A 19,227-nucleotide genomic window follows, 5' to 3' on the forward strand; every position below is an offset into this window, starting at 1 on the left:
ATGTAAACCGACCTGATTTGATATTTTGTATCGAGAACGTCGGTATATAAAAATGATAAATAAATAAATAAAATAAAAAAAGGTATATAATAGGCTCTAGATATTAATGGAAATGTCTTTTCTGGAATTTTCAAAATATCAGTCAGGTATTTTTTCCACATTTCTTTAGTAGCCACAAGTGGATCTTTAGGAAAGTTGATAAAGCACGAATTCCTCCTTCTCACTTGGTTTCCATAAGTTCTAATCTAGATGTAATCAACAAAGCACACAATAGACTTGATTTGGTCGTAGTTATATAGTAGTAATATACTATATAGTAATATACTATATAACTACAACCAAATCAAGTCTATTGTGCGCTTTGTTGACTATATAATTTACGTTGTAAAGTGCACTTGGAGCTCTGGTTGCTGTGTTTGGACTAATCTAGATGTAAGCCATTTATTTTCTTTCAGGATATTATACTGCAATTCCTTAAAGACTCAAAATTCTATTTACTGAAATTTCAGTTTCCATTACTTTCATTCAGCCATCTAAATCAGCTATATAGCCAATAACTGGTTTAATCTGATTGGAAATATTGGTGTTTAAAGCTTGAATCGCTTCCCAGATAGATTCCAAAGTAATTTCAACTGGTCTTACCAGCTCGAGGATCTGAATTGGAAGGTAACTGATTAGGCTCTGCTCCAGTATGTCTAGCAGTGATGCTGTCCTCAATGCCTCCTGCACTTAAGAACATAATAACATAAGAAATTTCCATGCTGGGTCAGACCAAGGGACCATCAAGCCCAACATCCTGTTTCCAACAGAGGCCAAACCAGCCCACAAGAACCTAGCAATTAGCAATTACCCAAACACTAAGAAGATCCCATGCTACTGATGCAATTAATAGCAGTGGCTATTCCCTAACTAAACTTGATTATTAGCTGTTAATGGACTTCTCCTCCAAGAACTTATCCAAACCTTTTTTGAATCCAGCTACACTAACTGCACTAACCACATCCTCTGGCAACAAATTCCAGAGCTTCATTGTGCCTTGAGTGAAAAAGAACTTTCTCCAATTAGTCTTAAATGTGCTACTTGCTAACTTCATGGAATGCCCCTAGTCTATTATCAGAAAGTGTAAATAAGTGATTCACATCTACTTGTTCAAGACCGCTCATGATCTTAAAGAACTCCATCATATCCCCCCTCAGCCGCCTGTTCCCCAAGCTGAACAGCCCTAACCTCTTCAGCCTTTCCTCATAGGGGAACTGTTCCATCCCCTTTATCATTTTGGTTGCCCTTCTCTGTACCTTCTCCATCGCAACTATATCTTTTTTGAGATGCGGCGACCAGAATTGTACACTTCTCAGTTCTCCAAACGGCATAGAGGCCAGACGCATCAGGTCCAGCATCTCACTAAAGGATATGGAGTCTTCTGCCTTCGCAGCCAGCGTCCTTTCCCCGCAATGGGTCCGACGATCCTATTTCCGCCAGATTGGCAGGGGGAAGTCGTTCCTCCAGGGATAGGGAGATCGAAAGCTCAGGGAAGGGGCTGAGTACTACCTCTTTCTGGCCCTCCTCCAGCAAGCTCAGCCCCGGTACCAAGCCTCCCTGATGAACATGAGCGTCCACTGGGCTGAGCATAGTATTAGTGGAAGGGTCAGATAGTTGCTCTCGCTCCCTGGCCCTTCTTTTCCTTCCCGAGTGACGAATAGGAAAAGTTACAAGACCCCTCAAGCTCGTCCCGCTAGGTCGGCCATCTTGGAATCTCCCAAAAGCACATTTTAAAGTTTTAGCGAATTTTATTTTTTAACTACAGATGCATTAGCATAACATTAGCTTGCTGCATCAGGAGTTAAAAAAAAAAAAAAATCTGAGCATTAAAAATGTGCACTAAACCAGCGCACATTTTCTATGGCCCAGACTACTGCATCAGCATGTAAGTTTATACCTGAGGCAACAGAGGGTAAAAAGACTTGCCAAATAGTCACTGCTCTAACCACTCTGCTACTCCCCTACTCCAGAATTTTGTTCTTTTCTGAAAAGGGAAATTATATTTAGTGATAGCTAAAAAAAAAAAAAAAGACAGACTGGATAAAGAAGTTATAGATTTCAAATAGCTAAATGCTTTTAAGAAAGATACGATAGGTCATCATTCAACTGCACTCTCCGAGAAATTCTGGGCTACATAATTATTAAATCATAAGTGACATCAGCAGGACACTTCCTCACTGACCTCTTAACATTTTTTCTTTACGGAAATAATGCTGGTAGGATGTTGGCCAATGTAATAAAATGTTGATTTGGTTCCACGTTACATAATACTTACAGGGTACTGTAACTTCTTCAAAAGATTTAAGTACTATTTTTAGGGATGATCAAAGAAAATTATATTCTGCAGAGGAGGAGGATGCTGATATGAGGCAGAGTTTTATATCTAGTTTCTCTCTACAGAGAATATCACCTCCATAGTTAGAATATCTTAATGCACAAATAAGGGATCAAGTTGCCTCTGCAATTTCAGAGCTTCAACTTTTTAAATCCCTGGACCTAGATGGAACGAATGCTCATTTCTATAAAATGATTAAGCTATTAATTCTTGATAGTTTAAGGATTCGAGAAAATGACTAAAACATGAATAAGGCCAGCATCATCTACAACTACAAATAGTGGATTCTGATCAGATTTAGGAAAAAGCACTATCTTCAACACCTTATGAAAAAATCTCAGTTAAATTTAGAAATTAAGATATTTACAAAGATATTAGCTAACAGGATTAAGAATGTTTTATCATCATTGATATTCCCATATCAAGTTGGATCTCTCCAGAGCAAAAAAGAGCTAGTACCAGCGTGCACAGACTATTTATTTTATTAGAATCCAATACCGGGGTAATCTAAGGATTCCATTCTTACTCAGGCTGACACAGAACAAGCCTTCCAATCAGGTTGATCTAAAATTAAAGGAAAATGGTTTCCAAGGCCTTATATATGATTGTATTGAGGAATTATATGCAAACCTTGAAACAAAAATACGCCATCTAAAAAGGTACCAGGCAGGATTACCCACTATCCCTGTATATTTTAAAATTAGGGCCTTTAAGTTTTGAAATTGGAAGCAGCACTGAGCAACATAGGTGTGGGATCTGCTCATTCTGCTTTGAAAGTATTATTTACAGTTGACATCCTTCTGTTTTTGCCCAAAGCAAAAGGGTCATCTGTCATGGGTTCGATACATTTCATGATTAAGGGACCTTTTCTGGCTTCAAGTTAATTCTGGAGAAATCTGAGGTACTAGATCTAACAATATCTGAAAGAGAACCAGGTGTGATTTCCTATAAAATGAGCTGGAAATACTATAAATATCATGATCCACAAATACAAAGGGATCCTACTCAATGGTATGTGCTGAATATTACACCTTTAAAACAATTTAAATAAAACTATAAAGCTGGATGCAACTCCAAATTTCTAAGCAGGTAGACTAGAACGTATTACTATTCTACTTCCAAAGGTCCTTTATCTTGTAGATGACCCCATTAATATTGTCCAACAAGGATATTAAAATAGTCAATAGAGCTTGTTCGCAATTCATATGAAAAGGCAAAAGAACACATGACGCTGGAGAAATTGATAACAAAAGAGGAGGGAGGCTTCAAATCTCCAAATATTGAGTCATATAATAAGGCCTGTCTCATGAGATATCTGGTGGATTGGCTAGTGGATAAAGATTGTTATTCAGACCTGAACTTGGAACGCAGCCTATTGTCTCCATTAGATCAGAAATGTATACTTCATAGGAAGAGTAAAGATTTGCCCAATTATTTGGCCTAATCACTACTAGTGAGAGCTGCACAATTTACTTGGAAGTCTGTGAGGAACTTGATAAGCCTGTCTTGGGATACTTTTCAGTTTACCTTTTTCTAGAAATCCAATATTCCGACTCATATCATCTGAGATTTTTTGTAGAATGACTAAATAGCTTGTCACTCTGTCTTAAGATTTAACTGATCTTAAAGGTAACCAATTTCTTTTCAATGCTGTACACATTACTCTTGGCCTCAATAATCATGATTTAGTATATTTTCAGATTTGAAGCTTTATCCAATCACACTTTCAGATAAAGACAAGTAAGCACACCTCTGGTTTACCCATGTCCAAAAAAGGCAAATAAACACTGCCTTTATATAAAATGTCTATTCTCTTATGACATACTACTCTAATGTCTCTGGTGAATTTTTGGTGCAAGGATCTGGATAGGGAGATTACTGAAGACAGTATATTTCTGTCATGGTTCAATCTATAAAAGTACTTGACTGTCTTATTCCATGAAATTCAGTTGAGAATTTTTCATGAACTCATTTTTCCCCCTATCAAGCTATCCAGGCAAAAAATTATAAAACTGGTGAAATGTTTATGATGTGAAGAACATGCTACCCTTATCCATGGCGCTGTGCTCTGTTTAATACTTTTTGGACCCCTGTGCTGCATATTATATCAAAAGTGTTGGAAATTAAATATACCTTTATCACCTGCTCTTTGTAATCTTGTCCCAGTATCTGAGGTTAAGGATCTTGAGAAGTTTGGTTTTATGTTTCTGAACTAAAGTTGTTTAATTGCTAAGAAGTGTATACTGGCAAAATGGCAAATTAATGCTCCTCCACCGGAAGATATGTAGAGAACAGGCATGACTGAATTACATTTAGAATTTCAATCTATTTTTTGTCAAGCCTGCATCATATGGAGGGGAAGTTTAATAAGATCTGGAGTGCTTACATTGAATCTCTGCCCAGTGACCTGCCTATGTCATTTATCCATGACTAACTGCAAATTACTTGATGTTGAATTGGGCTCCTTCTGTGCAGTAGATCTGAATTAGTTCTGTTGTACACCTGATTCTTTGAATATGACTCTTGCACAGTAGGTGGAAGGACAGGGTTGTTTTCTTATGCATAATAAACCCTTTTATTCAGAATACAATAATAGTTGTTTATGTCATAATAAAGATACTATGGGAAAAATAATTAGTGTAGACTGAATGCAGAAGGGATACAAAACCAAAAACGTTATTAGGAGGACGACAACAACTGCATGTGTGTACTCATGGAATGAGCAGATCCATTTACAAAATGCCCATGTGACTCTTTTTGGCCTCTGACATGCCCCGAAATTTGATGTCAATAACAAAACCAAATAGGAAAGATATTAGTGGGGGGGGGGGGGGGGGGGTCAGGGGAGGAGACTTTACACACATCAGAAAATAGGATAAATTATAAAAACCTATTGAAAATTATTTGTTTGAATGAAAAGCAAATCACAAAACAGTTTAGATTTTTTTTTTTTTTTTAAAGAGTTCAACTCAATAATGCTTGTCCTTTGGATCAGTTGACACATGAGGCTTTCCAAGAGACAATGTGAACATAAGTGCCATGTTGAGTGAGATCAATGGTCCATCAAGCCCAGCATGCTGGTTCTGATAGTGGCCAATCCAAGTCAAATGGAATTAACCATCAGAACCTAATGGGGAGATTCATTCTATGATGCTCTCTCCCGATAAGGAAACAAATCCCAAGTCTGCCTGGCTAAGAGCTGTTAATGAGGCTACCCTCCAAAACATGGTCAATTTTTTTTTTTTTAAACTCAACTGTACTAGTAACCAGGGTTAATTTGTAGACAAAAAAAAAAAAAAAAAAAGAAGTGGAACTGTGGAGGGGAGGGGAGATGGGGAGGACCAGGGCCAGGTGTGAATTCTCACATAAGCTATACATGAAACAAAACCATGTGGCTGCCCTTGTCTCAGGGTAAGAAGCTCCAAAACTCTCTAATCTCCTCTGCTTCCTCCAAGGGCTGGGAGGCCATAAATAATCCATGCAGCTACTGGCTATGTACTGCTTCCTCAGAAGAGCCAGAATTTATATACGCTGCTGGCTCTGTTCCGCTTTCTTGGGTCCCAGAAAAGGAGGCAGCAGAATGCTGCTCTGCGTTATTCTGCCAGAAATTAAACACTCAGTAAAAACAGGGGTTGAATTAGCATTAAGTTTTAAAGGTTAAAGCCTTGACAACTGGCATTACTGCTCAAAAGTTTCAAACTTGTGCTAGTTCAAACCCCTTCTTAAGTCTGTTCTTTGCTTTGCAGTGTCTGCTCAGTATCACCCCCCTTCAATTTCTTTTCCCTGAACTACAGGAGAGGTGGGGGGGAGGGGAATCAAGAGGGGAGGGGCTAGATTAAGGAGCACAGTTGCTCTTCGCTTCTGTGTCATCCAGGCTCTACCTCTCTCCTCCTTTTCCCTGTGGTCTGCCTGGAGGAGAGGGGTTGGAGCATAATGACCCTGCTGCTCTGCCTCTTAAGCCTGAAAAAAATCCCAGAACCAAGTCCAGGCCGTTCCCCCACAAATTAAGCCCTGCTAGTAACCCTGACCACATCCTGCAGCAATAAAATTCCACAATTTGTACTTTGAGTGAAAGAAGGCTTTAAAAAATTTGTTTTAAATCTTCTCCCAGTTACCTAGTCCTATTTTAGAGAAAATAATTATTCCTTATGAACTTGTTCCAACCACTCACAATTTTACAAAGCTCTCCAAATATCCCATCTAAGTTGTCTCTTTTCCTAGCTGAAGAAAGAAACCAAGTCAGTTTATCCTATTCTTAAAAAAAAAAAAAAAGCATTCCAGACCATTTAGCATTTTTGTTGCCTTTTTCTGTACTAGTCTAGGTCTGCCATACCTCTATTGATATGGGGCAACCAGAAATGCACAGTATTGAAGTTGTGGTAGCATCATGGATTTATACAGAAGCATTATCAGGTTTATTCTGTGAGAATCTTTTTGCACTACACCCTATATAAATGTGAATACATTTTCAATTAGATCTAATTTCTCAATTTAGGGGGTTAAAAAAAAAAGGCAGTATATGAGTTTTCAGTTTTCAACTAAAATGACTCATTGAACTTCAGGGTCTCGTTACTTCAGATTTAGCTTCAACATAATTATTAGGGCAGCACAGATGAAATGAATTCTTCAGCAGTGCAAAAACAAAACACACAGCTGTAGAACATTATTTTAGAGTCATCAATTTAAAATTAATAAATCTGCTTCTAAATATATCCTCCCTATTACAAGCTCTTCAAGATCCTACATATTCCACCTATCAATCCCTCTATGTCAGTCAGGGTTAGGCAACTCAGGTTCTACAGTGTCACAAACCGTTCTGGTTTTTTGGACATGCACAATAAACAATGACAAATATTTGCATGCAGTGCCTCCACTGTATGCAAAATATACCTCATGCATATTCTTTGTAGATGTCCGGGAAATCAGACCTGTTTGTGGCACTCCAGGACCAGAGTTGCCTACCCTTGCTCTATGGTTTTGTTCACCATCAGATGTTAAAGTTGGAAGAAGGAGACCCAGGTTTTTGTACGTTATTGTAGTAGATGTTCATTTTTCAAGTTGTCATCAGTTTTATAATTAATAAAACAAACATTAAGAATTATCCGACTGTTTTCATTAACACTAAATTTATAAACAATGAATGTACTTGTGTGTCCTAATTATATGAAGTGATCAGATGTAGCTGCCAAAAAGGTATAATTTTCAATACATGGGTAGAAAGTATCAGAAAAAACATCCAGTGAACAAAATATAAATGTACAATTACTACTTGATCAAGCCCATCAAGCAAAGCTAAAAACAAACCTAAGTTTCTTTGCACAGATGTAGATATTCATGTAAATGTTTCATTTGATAGTACCATATCCTTAATGTTAAATTTTACAAGATCATTTCCTTTAAACATTAATATTGAAACTTGGATCCATTTCTGCTTCTGTTAATCTAAGTTAGTTGTACTTTGAGTTAGAATGGTGATGTCTAAACATCTATGATCAAGATGATCATAGATGATCATCTTGATGATCATAGATGATCAAGATGATCATTTAACAGCTATATCTGTTAAATGTGAACCGGAGTGATATGTATTGTATACAGGAACTTCCGGTATATAAAACCAATAAATAAATAAATAAATAAATGATCAACTAATATTCATTCAATAACTTGCAGAATATGAATATGCAGTTTAATAAAAGACTTGTAAGTCAACATGACAGAAAAAGTGTACTGAAGAAAATATACATACATTCAGCTGGGAAGATAGCACTACTGTTTTTGTCTCCATCTTCAAGGATGCTGTTTGTGCTCTTTTCTTTTAATTCATGCAAAGCACTGTCAAAAGATATAAATTTGGCTGACACAGTGTTGTCACTACTCATTGACTGACTCGCTCTGCTGTTAACTTCAAGTATGGAAGTGAAGTTGTCTGACTCAGCAGTTTCTAAGAGTTCCACAGGTTGCTGGGAGGTGCTCTTAACTGGTAGCAGATTCCTTGATGAAACTGGCAAAGAATCTTCATCGCTATCAAATCCAAATGGATCCTCTGTAATCTCTTCATCAACTTTGGGTTTTTTGGGGATTTCTGACACTTCAGGTTTGAAGTTGGGCCTCTTTTGTCCTAGTTTAGCCATGAAGGTAGTCTCTCCCCATTTTGTGCTAAGGGTGGTTCTTTTGTTGGAAAATACTTCATCAAACTTTGAGTTGCCATTTCCCCCTTTTCGGCTGTATGTTTTTCCAAATCTGGAAGTCATTTTTACACCTCTTTCATATTCTCTGTTGGAAATAAAAAAAAAAACCAAAAAAAACCATAAATTACCATTAAGCTGAGGTGTATGAGAAACATCGTTTTCTTCTCCTATCCACTGGGCAAACAGATGAAAAAAGCTTTTGAGTTTATTTACACACTGCATGCTATGTTTATAAACTCTAAGATGAGGACAATATGTTAAAAACATCCTTTGGTAGGCCAAATGGATTTAAAAAAATATATATCAAACTACTGTACATATTGTAGAATTAACACCAAACTTAAGAAATGTTTCCCAAATTATAATGCCTTTGAGTACAAAAAACAAACTTGTGCTTTAACAGAATGACAAATCAATTCACCATAGGAATAAAACACATTCTCTTGGTTGCCATAGTACCCTCTACTTATTTTAACAACATTTATGACAACCTTTTCCTGCTAATACACTATCTATTTACTACTCTGGTTATGCTAAAGCTTTTAAACTGGAATTGTGTTTATAGCATGCAATGCAGATATGATCAAATTTTAAAAATAAGCATGTTTGAAAAAAACAAATTATAAACTTCCTCCCTTATGAGAACTATTCTAGTATGATAATCAAAGAATCACTCCTGCATAATTGTTTCAATTTTATAAGTAATTATGGGGTCTATTTAGTAAATATTCTCTCATTTTGGGATAGATTTTTAAAGGTCCACGAACATCCATGCGCTTTCCGATGTGCGCACATGCATGCTATTTTATAACGCACCCACATATGCGCACCAGATTTTAATGTCCATGCACCCATGTGCAGGCAGGTGGCCTCCTCCACGCGGGGGGGGGGGGGGGGAATTTTAAAAGAAAAGCACGGCAACGTGATCGGGCCTTTGCCCAGTTCCCTAACCCTATCTTTCCTCCTCCTTCCCCGACCCCTAAACTTACCCCAGCTATCCCCAATTTTTTGTTTTTTATACTTACTGCTCCTCTGGAGCAGAAGTAAACTCTGCACGCTGACCATCTGCCAGCGCACACTTTCCCGAGACAGCATCTAATGGTGCTGTCCCAGTCCGCCCAGACCCCACCCCTGGCCCGGCCCATTTCTTCAGGTCATGCACATCTGCGCGTATCAAAAGTTACGCATGTGGCCAGGTCCCATTTTAAAATGTACTCGGCGCACACAGGGCCCGGCCCCACTCATAACCCCCACTATTTGTACACAGGGGCCTTTTAAAATCGACTTGTTTGTGCTTAGGTAAAAAAAAAAACCACACATTTACTAATGCCAAAAAGAGGGAATATCTTCACAGTGAAGTGAAAGATCAGCAACTATATCATACCTCCACATATTAAGCTGCTAAAAATATTATAAAGAACATTACAAAGAAAATATTTTGAAGTATACATGAAAAGTAAAAATATCCATTACAAACAGGAATCCTGCCAAAACACAAAAAAGGAGACCTAAACAGAAAAGAATTTTTTCAGACATTTCAAAAATATACCAATAAACAGTTACATAAGGGCATGAAGTAAATCACACCACTTTAAAATACCTAATTTAATAAATAGTTCTGGATCAGCACCACATTTCCTTCTATAATTATATAGAATGCCTTGTGTAAAAAAAAAAAAAAAGTCTTTACACCCTTGTACAATTTTCACTTATCCTGTTGTCTAAAACAAAATGCATTAAAGCAGGAGTTTGTTGCACTGATCTACAAAGCATACTCTATACTTTCATCATAAAATAATTATAAAAATTATAGGACAAAAAGTCGATTGCACAGATCTTCATACCCTTTGACTCAATACTTGGCTGAAGCCTTTTGCAGCATTAACAGCCATAAGCAGTTACTGTCTACCAACTTTGCACAGCAGGATGGTGCAATTTTTGCCCATGTTTCTTGGCAGAACAGTACAAGCTCTTCTAGGTTTGCTGGGGATCATCTATGGACTGCAGTCTTCAAGTCTTGCCACAGATTTTCTATTGAATTCAGCTCTGGGTTTTGAGTAGGTTATTCAAGAACATGGACTGCCTTCTTCCCGAGCCACTGTATTGTTGCTTTTGCTTTGTACTTAGGATCAATGTTCTAAAAGTTAAATCTTCTCCCAGTCCCAGGTCTATAGCAGAATGGAACAGTTTTTCCTCCAGGATCTGCCTGTACTTTGCACCATTCATTTTCCCTCTATGTTCCAGCTGCTGTAAAGCATTGCCACAACATAATCTACCACCAACATGCTCTACTGAGGCAATAGTATCATGTTTGTTTTATTCCACCCACATTGCTTACAACAGAGACCAAGAAGTTCCACTTTGGTCTCAACAGATCACTAAACCTTCTCCCACAAGCATGCAATGTTCCCCAAGTGCTTCTTTGCAAACACTATGAGGCACATCATATAGCAGTGGCTTTCTTCTTGCCACCTTCCCATACAGGCCATGTTTGTGGATTAATCTTGAAATTACTCAACAGTCAACATTATCCTCAATCTCAGGCACACACCGCTCTAGTTCTTATAAAATAATCTAAGGCCTCAGAGTGACCTTCCACAAAAGTTTCCATAACTCTCAGCTACAGTCTTTGGAAAGATGGCCCAATTGTGGAGGTGTCTTGGTGGTGCCAAACTGTTTTCACTTTACAATGATGGACCTGACAGTGCCCCAAGGTATATTCAAACCCAATGGGCGAATGCTAAAAGAAAATTTTATTCAAAAGATACAGATTGAAATTATCTCAGATTTTTCAGCAGCTCCTTGCTTAACATATTTTGACCTTTGTTCCAAATTCACTTCATGAAATAGAACAACTTACTTTGTCATCCAGGACTATTCAAATATTCAACTACTATGACAGGAAACAGATGGGCTTAAAAAAATTAGAGTGAATTTGGGTTGCTATGACAAAAAGTGTGGAGACTTAAGCAATCAAGACCAGTCAGATTCCACACCAGAACTCTGCACACCAGGGTTGGCAGAGGATGCTGTGGAGATAGTCTTCACAGACGCTTGATGTAAGGAAGTCTTAGTCACCACTTAACAGTGAAACCTCATGAACAGACTTAGGGTCCTAGTTAGCCAAGGGTTCCCAGAGGGAGCTGTGGTTTGTGGTCACTGTGATGAAAGGACTGGGGTTGGAGTGCAATATCAAAATAAACGAAAAATGTGTCATACAGTTGTAGATGAAAGCTCATGGCACCCTAGCCATACAGAGGCAGGTTTTGATTGACCAGAAGGAAATTGTAGAGCCCCACCACCACTACAAAAAAATAAATAAAGTGTGGTGTGCTTTCAAGCCAGTGGTGGTTAAATATATTTATTATTAAAGAGCAAAATAGTTTAATACTTTAAAATGACTTTTTCAGTAGATCCATATAAAAAAAATAAAGCAGTACACTCAAACCCACACAAAAATTACTGAAAAGTAAAGAAACAGGGATAAGCAAACCTATGTCCAAGTGATTTAAAAGCAACAGGAAACAAGTCAAAGGCCAAGGTTAACGACTAGACTGCCCCAGAAGACTATAATTAAAGTTAACATACATTTAAGAAATCCCCCCCCAAAAAAAAAAATATATTGTCAACTTGGGATAACTTTCTAAGTCCGACTGCACAGCACAAAGTACGTTAAAAAAAAAAAAAAAGACAACCCCTTACATCGGAGACAAGTTTTATAAGAAAAGTTATTTACAGGCAGCGGTAAGCTTTGCTCATTCAAGCCCCTCAACGAATTTCGAAGACGGGTGGCAGCAAAAATAACTGGGTAAAAATTACGTGAAGAAAGCAACATTTGAGAAAGAGATACGGAGGAAGGAGAAGGGGAAAAAGTACATAAAATTAGATAAAGTTAAACAGTTGAATCCGGGTAAGATGCAAAAACAATACCGCAGCACGGGCGGGCCTGGGCCGGGCGCCGACAGCTCTTCCAGCACCCAGAGGCCTGCAGGAGCGACTACGGCTTAAGAATAACGCAACAAACCGGCCGGCCCTGCCGCTGTCAGTCCAACCCCGAGCTTGGCTAAGGCCTGCCTTGCTCCCACGCTCCCGATCCCGCAAGAAAGAACGCAGCTTTCAACCCAACCGGCGCCCCTTTCTCAAAGAGCCGGCGCCTGCGTCCACTCCCTCCCTCTCTCTCCGAGGATCACCAAAACTCTGGCGAATAACCCAGCAGAACTCCCTTCACACACACAAACTCACGCGCTCAAGGACTCTCCCTCCGCCCTGAGAACTCTTCCGCTGGTTTCCTGTCCCGGGTCCCGCCGCTCCCGGCTTCCTTCTTCCTCTTCTGCACTTATTTCACCAGAATTAGGAAGCTTGTTTTTTTTTCAAACAGGGACCCCGACACCTCTCGCCGCCATTTGCCCCCGCTCTCCGTCACGACGTTCGGCACTAACTCTTTGACCAATGGCAAAAGAGGTTATTCAACCGACCCCTAAGAATCCTGCGCATGCCTGCAGCAGTAGAAACACGACAACGCAGACTTAACTCCTATGACGTAAGCTACGAAAACAAGGGGTTATGGGAGTTGTAGTTTATTTTATTTAATTTTTTTTTTAAACTGGCTTTTACGAGATTCTGTTCTTTTGCTTCCTTCTTGTACGCAGGCCCGACCCGGAAGTAAAGAAAGCCTGTGAGGCGGCTGGTGGACCTCCGTCCCACCAGCGGTCGAAGAAAGGAAAAGCCCGCGAAGCCGCCGGTGGAACCCATCAACACTGACAGCCGAAAAACGGAGACCTAGAGGCCGCCGGTGGACCCCATCCTAGCAGCGGCCGAAGAGAGAAAAAAAGAGGCCCGGAAGCTATCGGTGGCCCTCATCCCACCGGCGTCGAGAGAGAATCCCACCTGGAGGGAGGTCATTCTCCTGCTTCTCAATGAGTACTGGCTCTGGGTTCAAAACATGCAGCTAGCACGTGCTGTATTGTGATCTCGCGATTCACGAAATCAGCATACAGGAAGTACTGACCCCGCGAGTTTTGACTAGCGCAGGATCAAAACGGTAAGAAAAGGAGTAGAATGCTCTCCTGTGCTCCCGACTGAGTGGGAAATGGGAGTCTGTCTGGGTTGTGTGAATGAGAGCCTGTCTGGTTTCTTTGTGTGTCTAAATTAATGGAATCCTGTCTGGGTTATGTGAGATTGAATGGGATCCTGTCTGGGTTATGTATATGTTTATGTGAGAATTGGACCTTGCCTGGAGGGGAGTGTGTGTGAGTGGGAACCTACTTGGAGGGGCGAAGGGGTGTGAGTGGGAACCTGCTGAGGAGATGGATGGTATGAGCTGAAGTGGGATGGGAGTCTGCATGGAGGGGATGGGGTGGGTGTGAATGGGAGCCTGCTTGGAGGGGGAAGAAGGTGTGTGGGAGCCTGCTGAGGGGATGGATGGTATGGTATGTGGTGGGGTGGGGTGGGAGTTTGCCTGGGGAGAGGGATGTGTGGGTATGAGTGGGAGTCTGCCTGGGGAGAGGGGTGGGTGGGTATGAGTGGGAGTCTGCCTGGGGAGAGGGGTGGGTGGGTTGGTATGAGTGGGAGTCTGCCTGGGGAGAGGGGTGGGTGGGTTGGTATGAGTGGGAGTCTGCCGAGGGAGAGGGGTATGAGTGGGAGTCTGCCGAGGGAGGGAGGGAGAGGGGTATGAGTGGGAGTCTGCCGAGGGAGAGGGGTATGAGTGGGAGTCTGCCGAGGGAGAGGGGTATGAGTGGGAGTCTGCCGAGGGAGGGAGGGAGAGGGGTATGAGTGGGAGTCTGCCGAGGGAGGGAGAGGGGTATGAGTGGGAGTCTGCCGAGGGAGAGGGGTATGAGTGGGAGTCTGCCGAGGGAGGGAGAGGGGTATGAGTGGGAGTCTGCCGAGGGAGGGAGGGAGAGGGGTATGAGTGGGAGTCTGCCGAGGGAGAGGGGTATGAGTGGGAGTCTGCCGAGGGAGAGGGGTATGAGTGGGAGTCTGCCTGGGGAGGGGGGTGGGTATGTGTGGGAGTCTGCCTGGGGAGGGAGGGGGTGGGTATGTGTGGGAGTCTGCCTGGGGGGGGGGTATGAGTGGGAGTCTGCCTAGGGGGGGAGGGAGGGGGTATGAGTGGGAGTCTGCCTGGAGGGGATGGGGAGAGGGGTGGGTGTGAATGGGAGTCTGCCTGGAGAGAGGGGTGGATGTGTGTGAATGGGAGCCTGCCTGGGGGAGGGGGTTTGAATGGGAGCCTGCCTGGGCTGGGGGAAATGTATGTGAGTGGGATCCTGCCTGGGGAGTAGGGGGTTGAGTGGGAGCCTACTTTTCTGTGGTACGAATGGGAGCCTGCCTATTCACACCCCCTCCCCCAGGCAGGCTCCCACTCCCACTCAAATACCCCTCACCAGGCAGGCTCCTACCTGCACACACCTACTCCTCCCCCAGGCAGGCTCCATTCACACCTCCCTCCCCTGGCAGACTCCTTCTTACATTTCTTCCCCCACTTGGTCAAGATCCCACTCACACACCCATCTTGCCCAAATATGCTCCCTCTCAAACCCACCCCCTCCAGGTATGTGGGAGCCTGCCTGAGAGGGGGTGTGCGTGAATGGGAGTCTGTCAGGAGGGTGTGTGAGTAGGAGCTGGGTTGGGGGTGAATGGGAGTATGTGTTTGAATGAGAGCCTGAGGTGGGTGTGTGTAAGTGGGATCCTGCCTGAGCAGGTAGGCATAGGGGGGTTATAAGTGGGAGCCTATCTGAGGGATTGTGAGTGGGATCCTGCCTGGGTGGTATGTGTGTGTTATTGGGAACATGCCTGTAGGAGGAGACTATCAATGGGAACCTGCTTGGTTGGAGGTGAGAGATATGTGAATGTCAGCCTGCCTAAGAAGGGCAGTGTATGAATGGGAGCCTGCCTGGGGAGGAGGGCGAATGGGAGCCTGAGCGATGGGGAGTGCGATAAGGAGCCTGCCCAAATGGGGGTGGGTGTGTGTGTGTAAGTGGCAACCTGAGCTTACCTGCTAATTTTCTTTCCTCAAATCCTGACAGACCAGTCAACACCAGTGGGATTTTCCCCTCCTACCAGCAGATGGATGCAGAGTACCAGATTCTTGTCTGATGGTGCAGCAAGGCAGGAATCAATAGCCTTTTACCAAAGCTTATCATTCTTCAGTGGCTTTATTTATTTATTTTTTATAGAAAACCCAAAGCTTAATATTGCAGGTGAGCCAGTGCCTTCTTGCTTCAATGCTCCCTTCTCGAGCATAACTTGTTCTTTCCTTCCCCAGGGTCTACTTTTGCCCCCTTTAACCTTTACCACTTTGCCCTTATCTATATATATCCTTTTTCTTCTTTTTTTTTTTTTTCTTTTTTGCTCAAAAAGAAAAATAACCTACTTGATCCGTGCCCACCCCTAAACTCTTTTCGGTGGTACTTCCTTCTGTTTCTCCTGTATTGGCAGTTCTGCTACTTCTGTTTCTGATCCCTTAGCCCCATCATTATCTTAGCTGTGTTCAGGATGGGAATTGGACTGGTCTGTCTAACTGAACCTTCCTCTACATCCTACCTGACCAGTCAACACTAGCAGGATATACCTCAGCTGTCCCTATCCTGGGTTGGAGATGTAAACAGAGAAACATGACAGCAGACAAAGACTGTATGGCCCATCCAGTCTGCCCATCTGTCCAGATACCCAACACTGCTTCCAGGACTCCTGTTGCAAAATTAATTTCCTTCTCGTATAGGTTTATTTATTTATTTATTTTTGGTTTTTATATACCGGAAGTTCCTGTATACAATACATATCACTCCGGTTCACATTTAACAGAGATAACTATCGCCGGGAAGGCGGTTTACAAGGAACATATCGTATATAATAAACGGATAATCTAAAATAAAGTACAATCAATTATGAAACAACTAAGATCAACTTAGAACACAACTTGGAACATATAACTGAAGTAATATAAGCAATATGGACATTACATTATTGTTGTAAGACAAGGGTGGTTGTTGTAATTTGTAATGCCTTAAGATATCCATAGAAGACCAAGTGGTTGCTTTACATATGTCTGAGTCTATTGATCTGTATTCTGCTCATGATGCAGTCTGGGCCCTCACTGAGTGTGCCTTTAGGCCTTCTGGCACTGGCCTGTCCAGTATGATATATGCTGCATCTATGGCTTCCTTTATCCATCTGGCAATTGATGCTTTCAATACTGCTTCCCCTTTTCTTTCTCCTACAAATAATATAAATAGCTTATCTGATTTCCAGAAAGCATTTGTTACCTTCAGATATCTTAGCAGCATCTGTGGACATCCAAGAATCATAAGAAGAGAAAGGAGCCTATGCATTTTGATTTCCTGAATCCTGGCAGAGAAATAGACTGACTGAGGGAAAAACCTGACATCACCTTGGACAAGAATGAGGGCACTGTTCTGATGAGTTACACTTTCTTTCGAGAAGGATAGATATGGGTCCCTGCATGAGTGCTTGTAGCTCTGAGATCCTTCTTGCTGAATAGACTGGCTTCCTGTGGTTTCCCGTTCAGATAAAAAATGAACATTTCCATTTATACTTCGTCAAATACAGAATAATGAGACTGGGGTCTGTGTATGTTAGGTATTCTGCTAGCATATGGCTTTTGTGTAGTGATCTATAGCAGACTGGCTTGTTCCATTTTCCTAATAGGTACAGTATATTGGTGTCTTAGGGCCTGCTGTAATATTTGAGGTGCTGCCTTTTCATTAGTAAGGTTGTTACAGTTTGAGTCTGGCAGTTAGGGTGTTATAATATGGTAGGCTTCCTATAGGTTCTGAGTACAGTTTTTAAAGGGTTTTGAATTATACAATGTTGCTGATGTGGAGGAAGTTCGTGTTGCTGCTACTGAGGTAATACCAAAATTTGAATATTTTTTTATTGTGAGTAGTAAGGGGAAATTGAGTTGTTTCCCTGTCGCAGGTCATATAGTTTGAGTCTCTGATAGGAACATAGAACAAAGATTATTTAAAATTGTGATGTCCAATTATGTGTGTTTATATGATTGCTCTGGATGGGGCGGGGGAAGCTGCTGATCGTGATCAAAGTTGTTTAATTATCAACATCTTGGGGGAAGGAAGGACTTATGAGCCCGTGCCTGGATCTTTAAGGAACCTAGCAATGCCTCTGGCCAAACTCCCACCAAATATATGCTACAATAGGCGTAATACCATATTGGTTTACTGGGTGGCACCACAGCAGTACATGCATTTCTGTACAACAAAATGGAAGCTACAAGGCCAGCTGGCACTGTTTTTCCATATGGGCTAGTGGAGCAGGAGCACGTTGGAATCTCTCCTGCCCAGTTTTGGAGTTTAGGTGCAAATGTGTCAATTTTGAAAGTTTAGATTGCTGGAAGGAGCATGGCTTTTTACGGCAGCAAAGGGAGCCTGCGACAGAGTGCGAGACTCACAGTTTCTGCTGTCACACTGAGCAGCAACAATGCTAGCACTGGCCCTGCTTGTATGGACTGTTCAATAGGTGCAGCTGGAGGAGTTCGAGTGTAGGTGCTGCTCAGTCTTGGCACAACTTCCCATGACCTGGTTTACAAGTGTCAGACTGGTATGTGGAGTATCAAAAATATTCTGGCCTCTCTGTTTCTTGCTGGGCTGGCAGTAAAGTGTAATGGTGAACAAATTACTTAACCCACCAGTGCTTACATTTTAGAGCTGGAACTCTTTGAAACGGAAACATTATAGAAACACAGCCCCTAGTTTTTTGTGGCAGCCAATTCAGCTTAAGAATGAAAATTCTGTGGCTATTCTGTAGCATATTTGCATAAATCTGAACTATTTTGTATGTTAAATAATGCAAATGTATTTAGCATAATACAAATAAAGTAGTTTTCCATCATTTTGTGTCTCTATAATTTTTGTTTTGGGAATTTTATGTGTGGATAATTTCCAAGTATGGGAGGAAAGCAAGAGAAAATTCTGATGGGTTGAGGAGAAGAGAAGATTAGACATGGAAAGAGAGAGAATCAAGGATAGAGAGAGGAGACCTAGAGAGGCTCAGAGATGACAGGGAGGCTAGGAGACTGGATCAGGACATGAAATGGAAGGATTCTGGAATCTTGGGGGGAGGTGTCTCCTGGATACAGTTCTGCTTTCTTTCACAATTTCAACTTCTCTATCTCTCTCCTCCCTTCTCCAGTCCTCATTCTGTCTCCAATTCCCCAACCTGGTTCTTTCTTTCCTTCCCTCTCTTTCCCTTTTCTCCCTTCCTCTCCTAATCCTAGGTACCTTCTCTCTCATCTTCACCTCAAATGCCAATGTATAGATAGATATATATGCTTGGGGTGGGGATGAGAGAGAAGGCACCTGGAAGGAGGAGAGGAAGAAATATGGGAAGGGCAGAGGATACATCTGTGTATGTGTATCTATATGTCTAAATAATATACTGTATGTATGTGAGGATATAGATATATAGCTATATCTTCTAGCCTTATTTTACACCCCATACTGATCCCCATTGGCTCTTGTACACACACCCAGCCCCTTTTTAGCCCATCATTTCCCCATCTACCTGCTGTTTGAGTTGAAAGAAGTGAGTTGCAGCAGCTCAGTTGGTTTCCTCCTGTGCCACCTGGGGCCCAGCTGTTACTCTGGGCCTCAAGCTGCAAAGGAGAAGGATGCAGCTGGGACACCATTACTC

General features: G+C 41.6%; 1 protein-coding gene and 1 long non-coding RNA gene across 5 annotated transcripts in view; one reads left to right on the forward strand and one right to left on the reverse strand.

Moving 5' to 3' along the window:
* WAPL (WAPL cohesin release factor) overlaps positions 1-13,577 on the reverse strand; it is a 533,375-nt gene extending 519,798 nt beyond the window's left edge. For 2 of the 4 annotated variants that reach the window (XM_029609314.1, XM_029609311.1), the window contains exons 1-2: positions 12,808-13,256; positions 8,124-8,650 (exon numbers count right to left, since the gene is read on the reverse strand). In XM_029609314.1, the coding sequence (XP_029465174.1) occupies positions 8,124-8,628 (505 nt within the window). In that variant the 5' untranslated portion in view covers positions 8,629-8,650; positions 12,808-13,256. Of the gene's footprint in view, positions 1-8,123; positions 8,651-12,495; positions 12,655-12,807; positions 13,257-13,452 lie in introns of those variants that run through there. The other 2 variants (XM_029609312.1, XM_029609313.1) reach the window with 2 other exon arrangements.
* LOC115095519 lies at positions 13,439-18,426 on the forward strand. Its single transcript, XR_003857800.1, has 2 exons — positions 13,439-13,606; positions 15,585-18,426. It is a non-coding gene; the product is annotated as an uncharacterized LOC115095519 (long non-coding RNA).
* The last annotated feature ends 801 nt before the right edge of the window (positions 18,427-19,227 follow it).

Source organism: Rhinatrema bivittatum, chromosome 7 (genome assembly GCF_901001135.1).
Source record: "Rhinatrema bivittatum chromosome 7, aRhiBiv1.1, whole genome shotgun sequence".
In the NCBI taxonomy this organism is placed as follows: Eukaryota; Metazoa; Chordata; class Amphibia; order Gymnophiona; family Rhinatrematidae; genus Rhinatrema; species Rhinatrema bivittatum.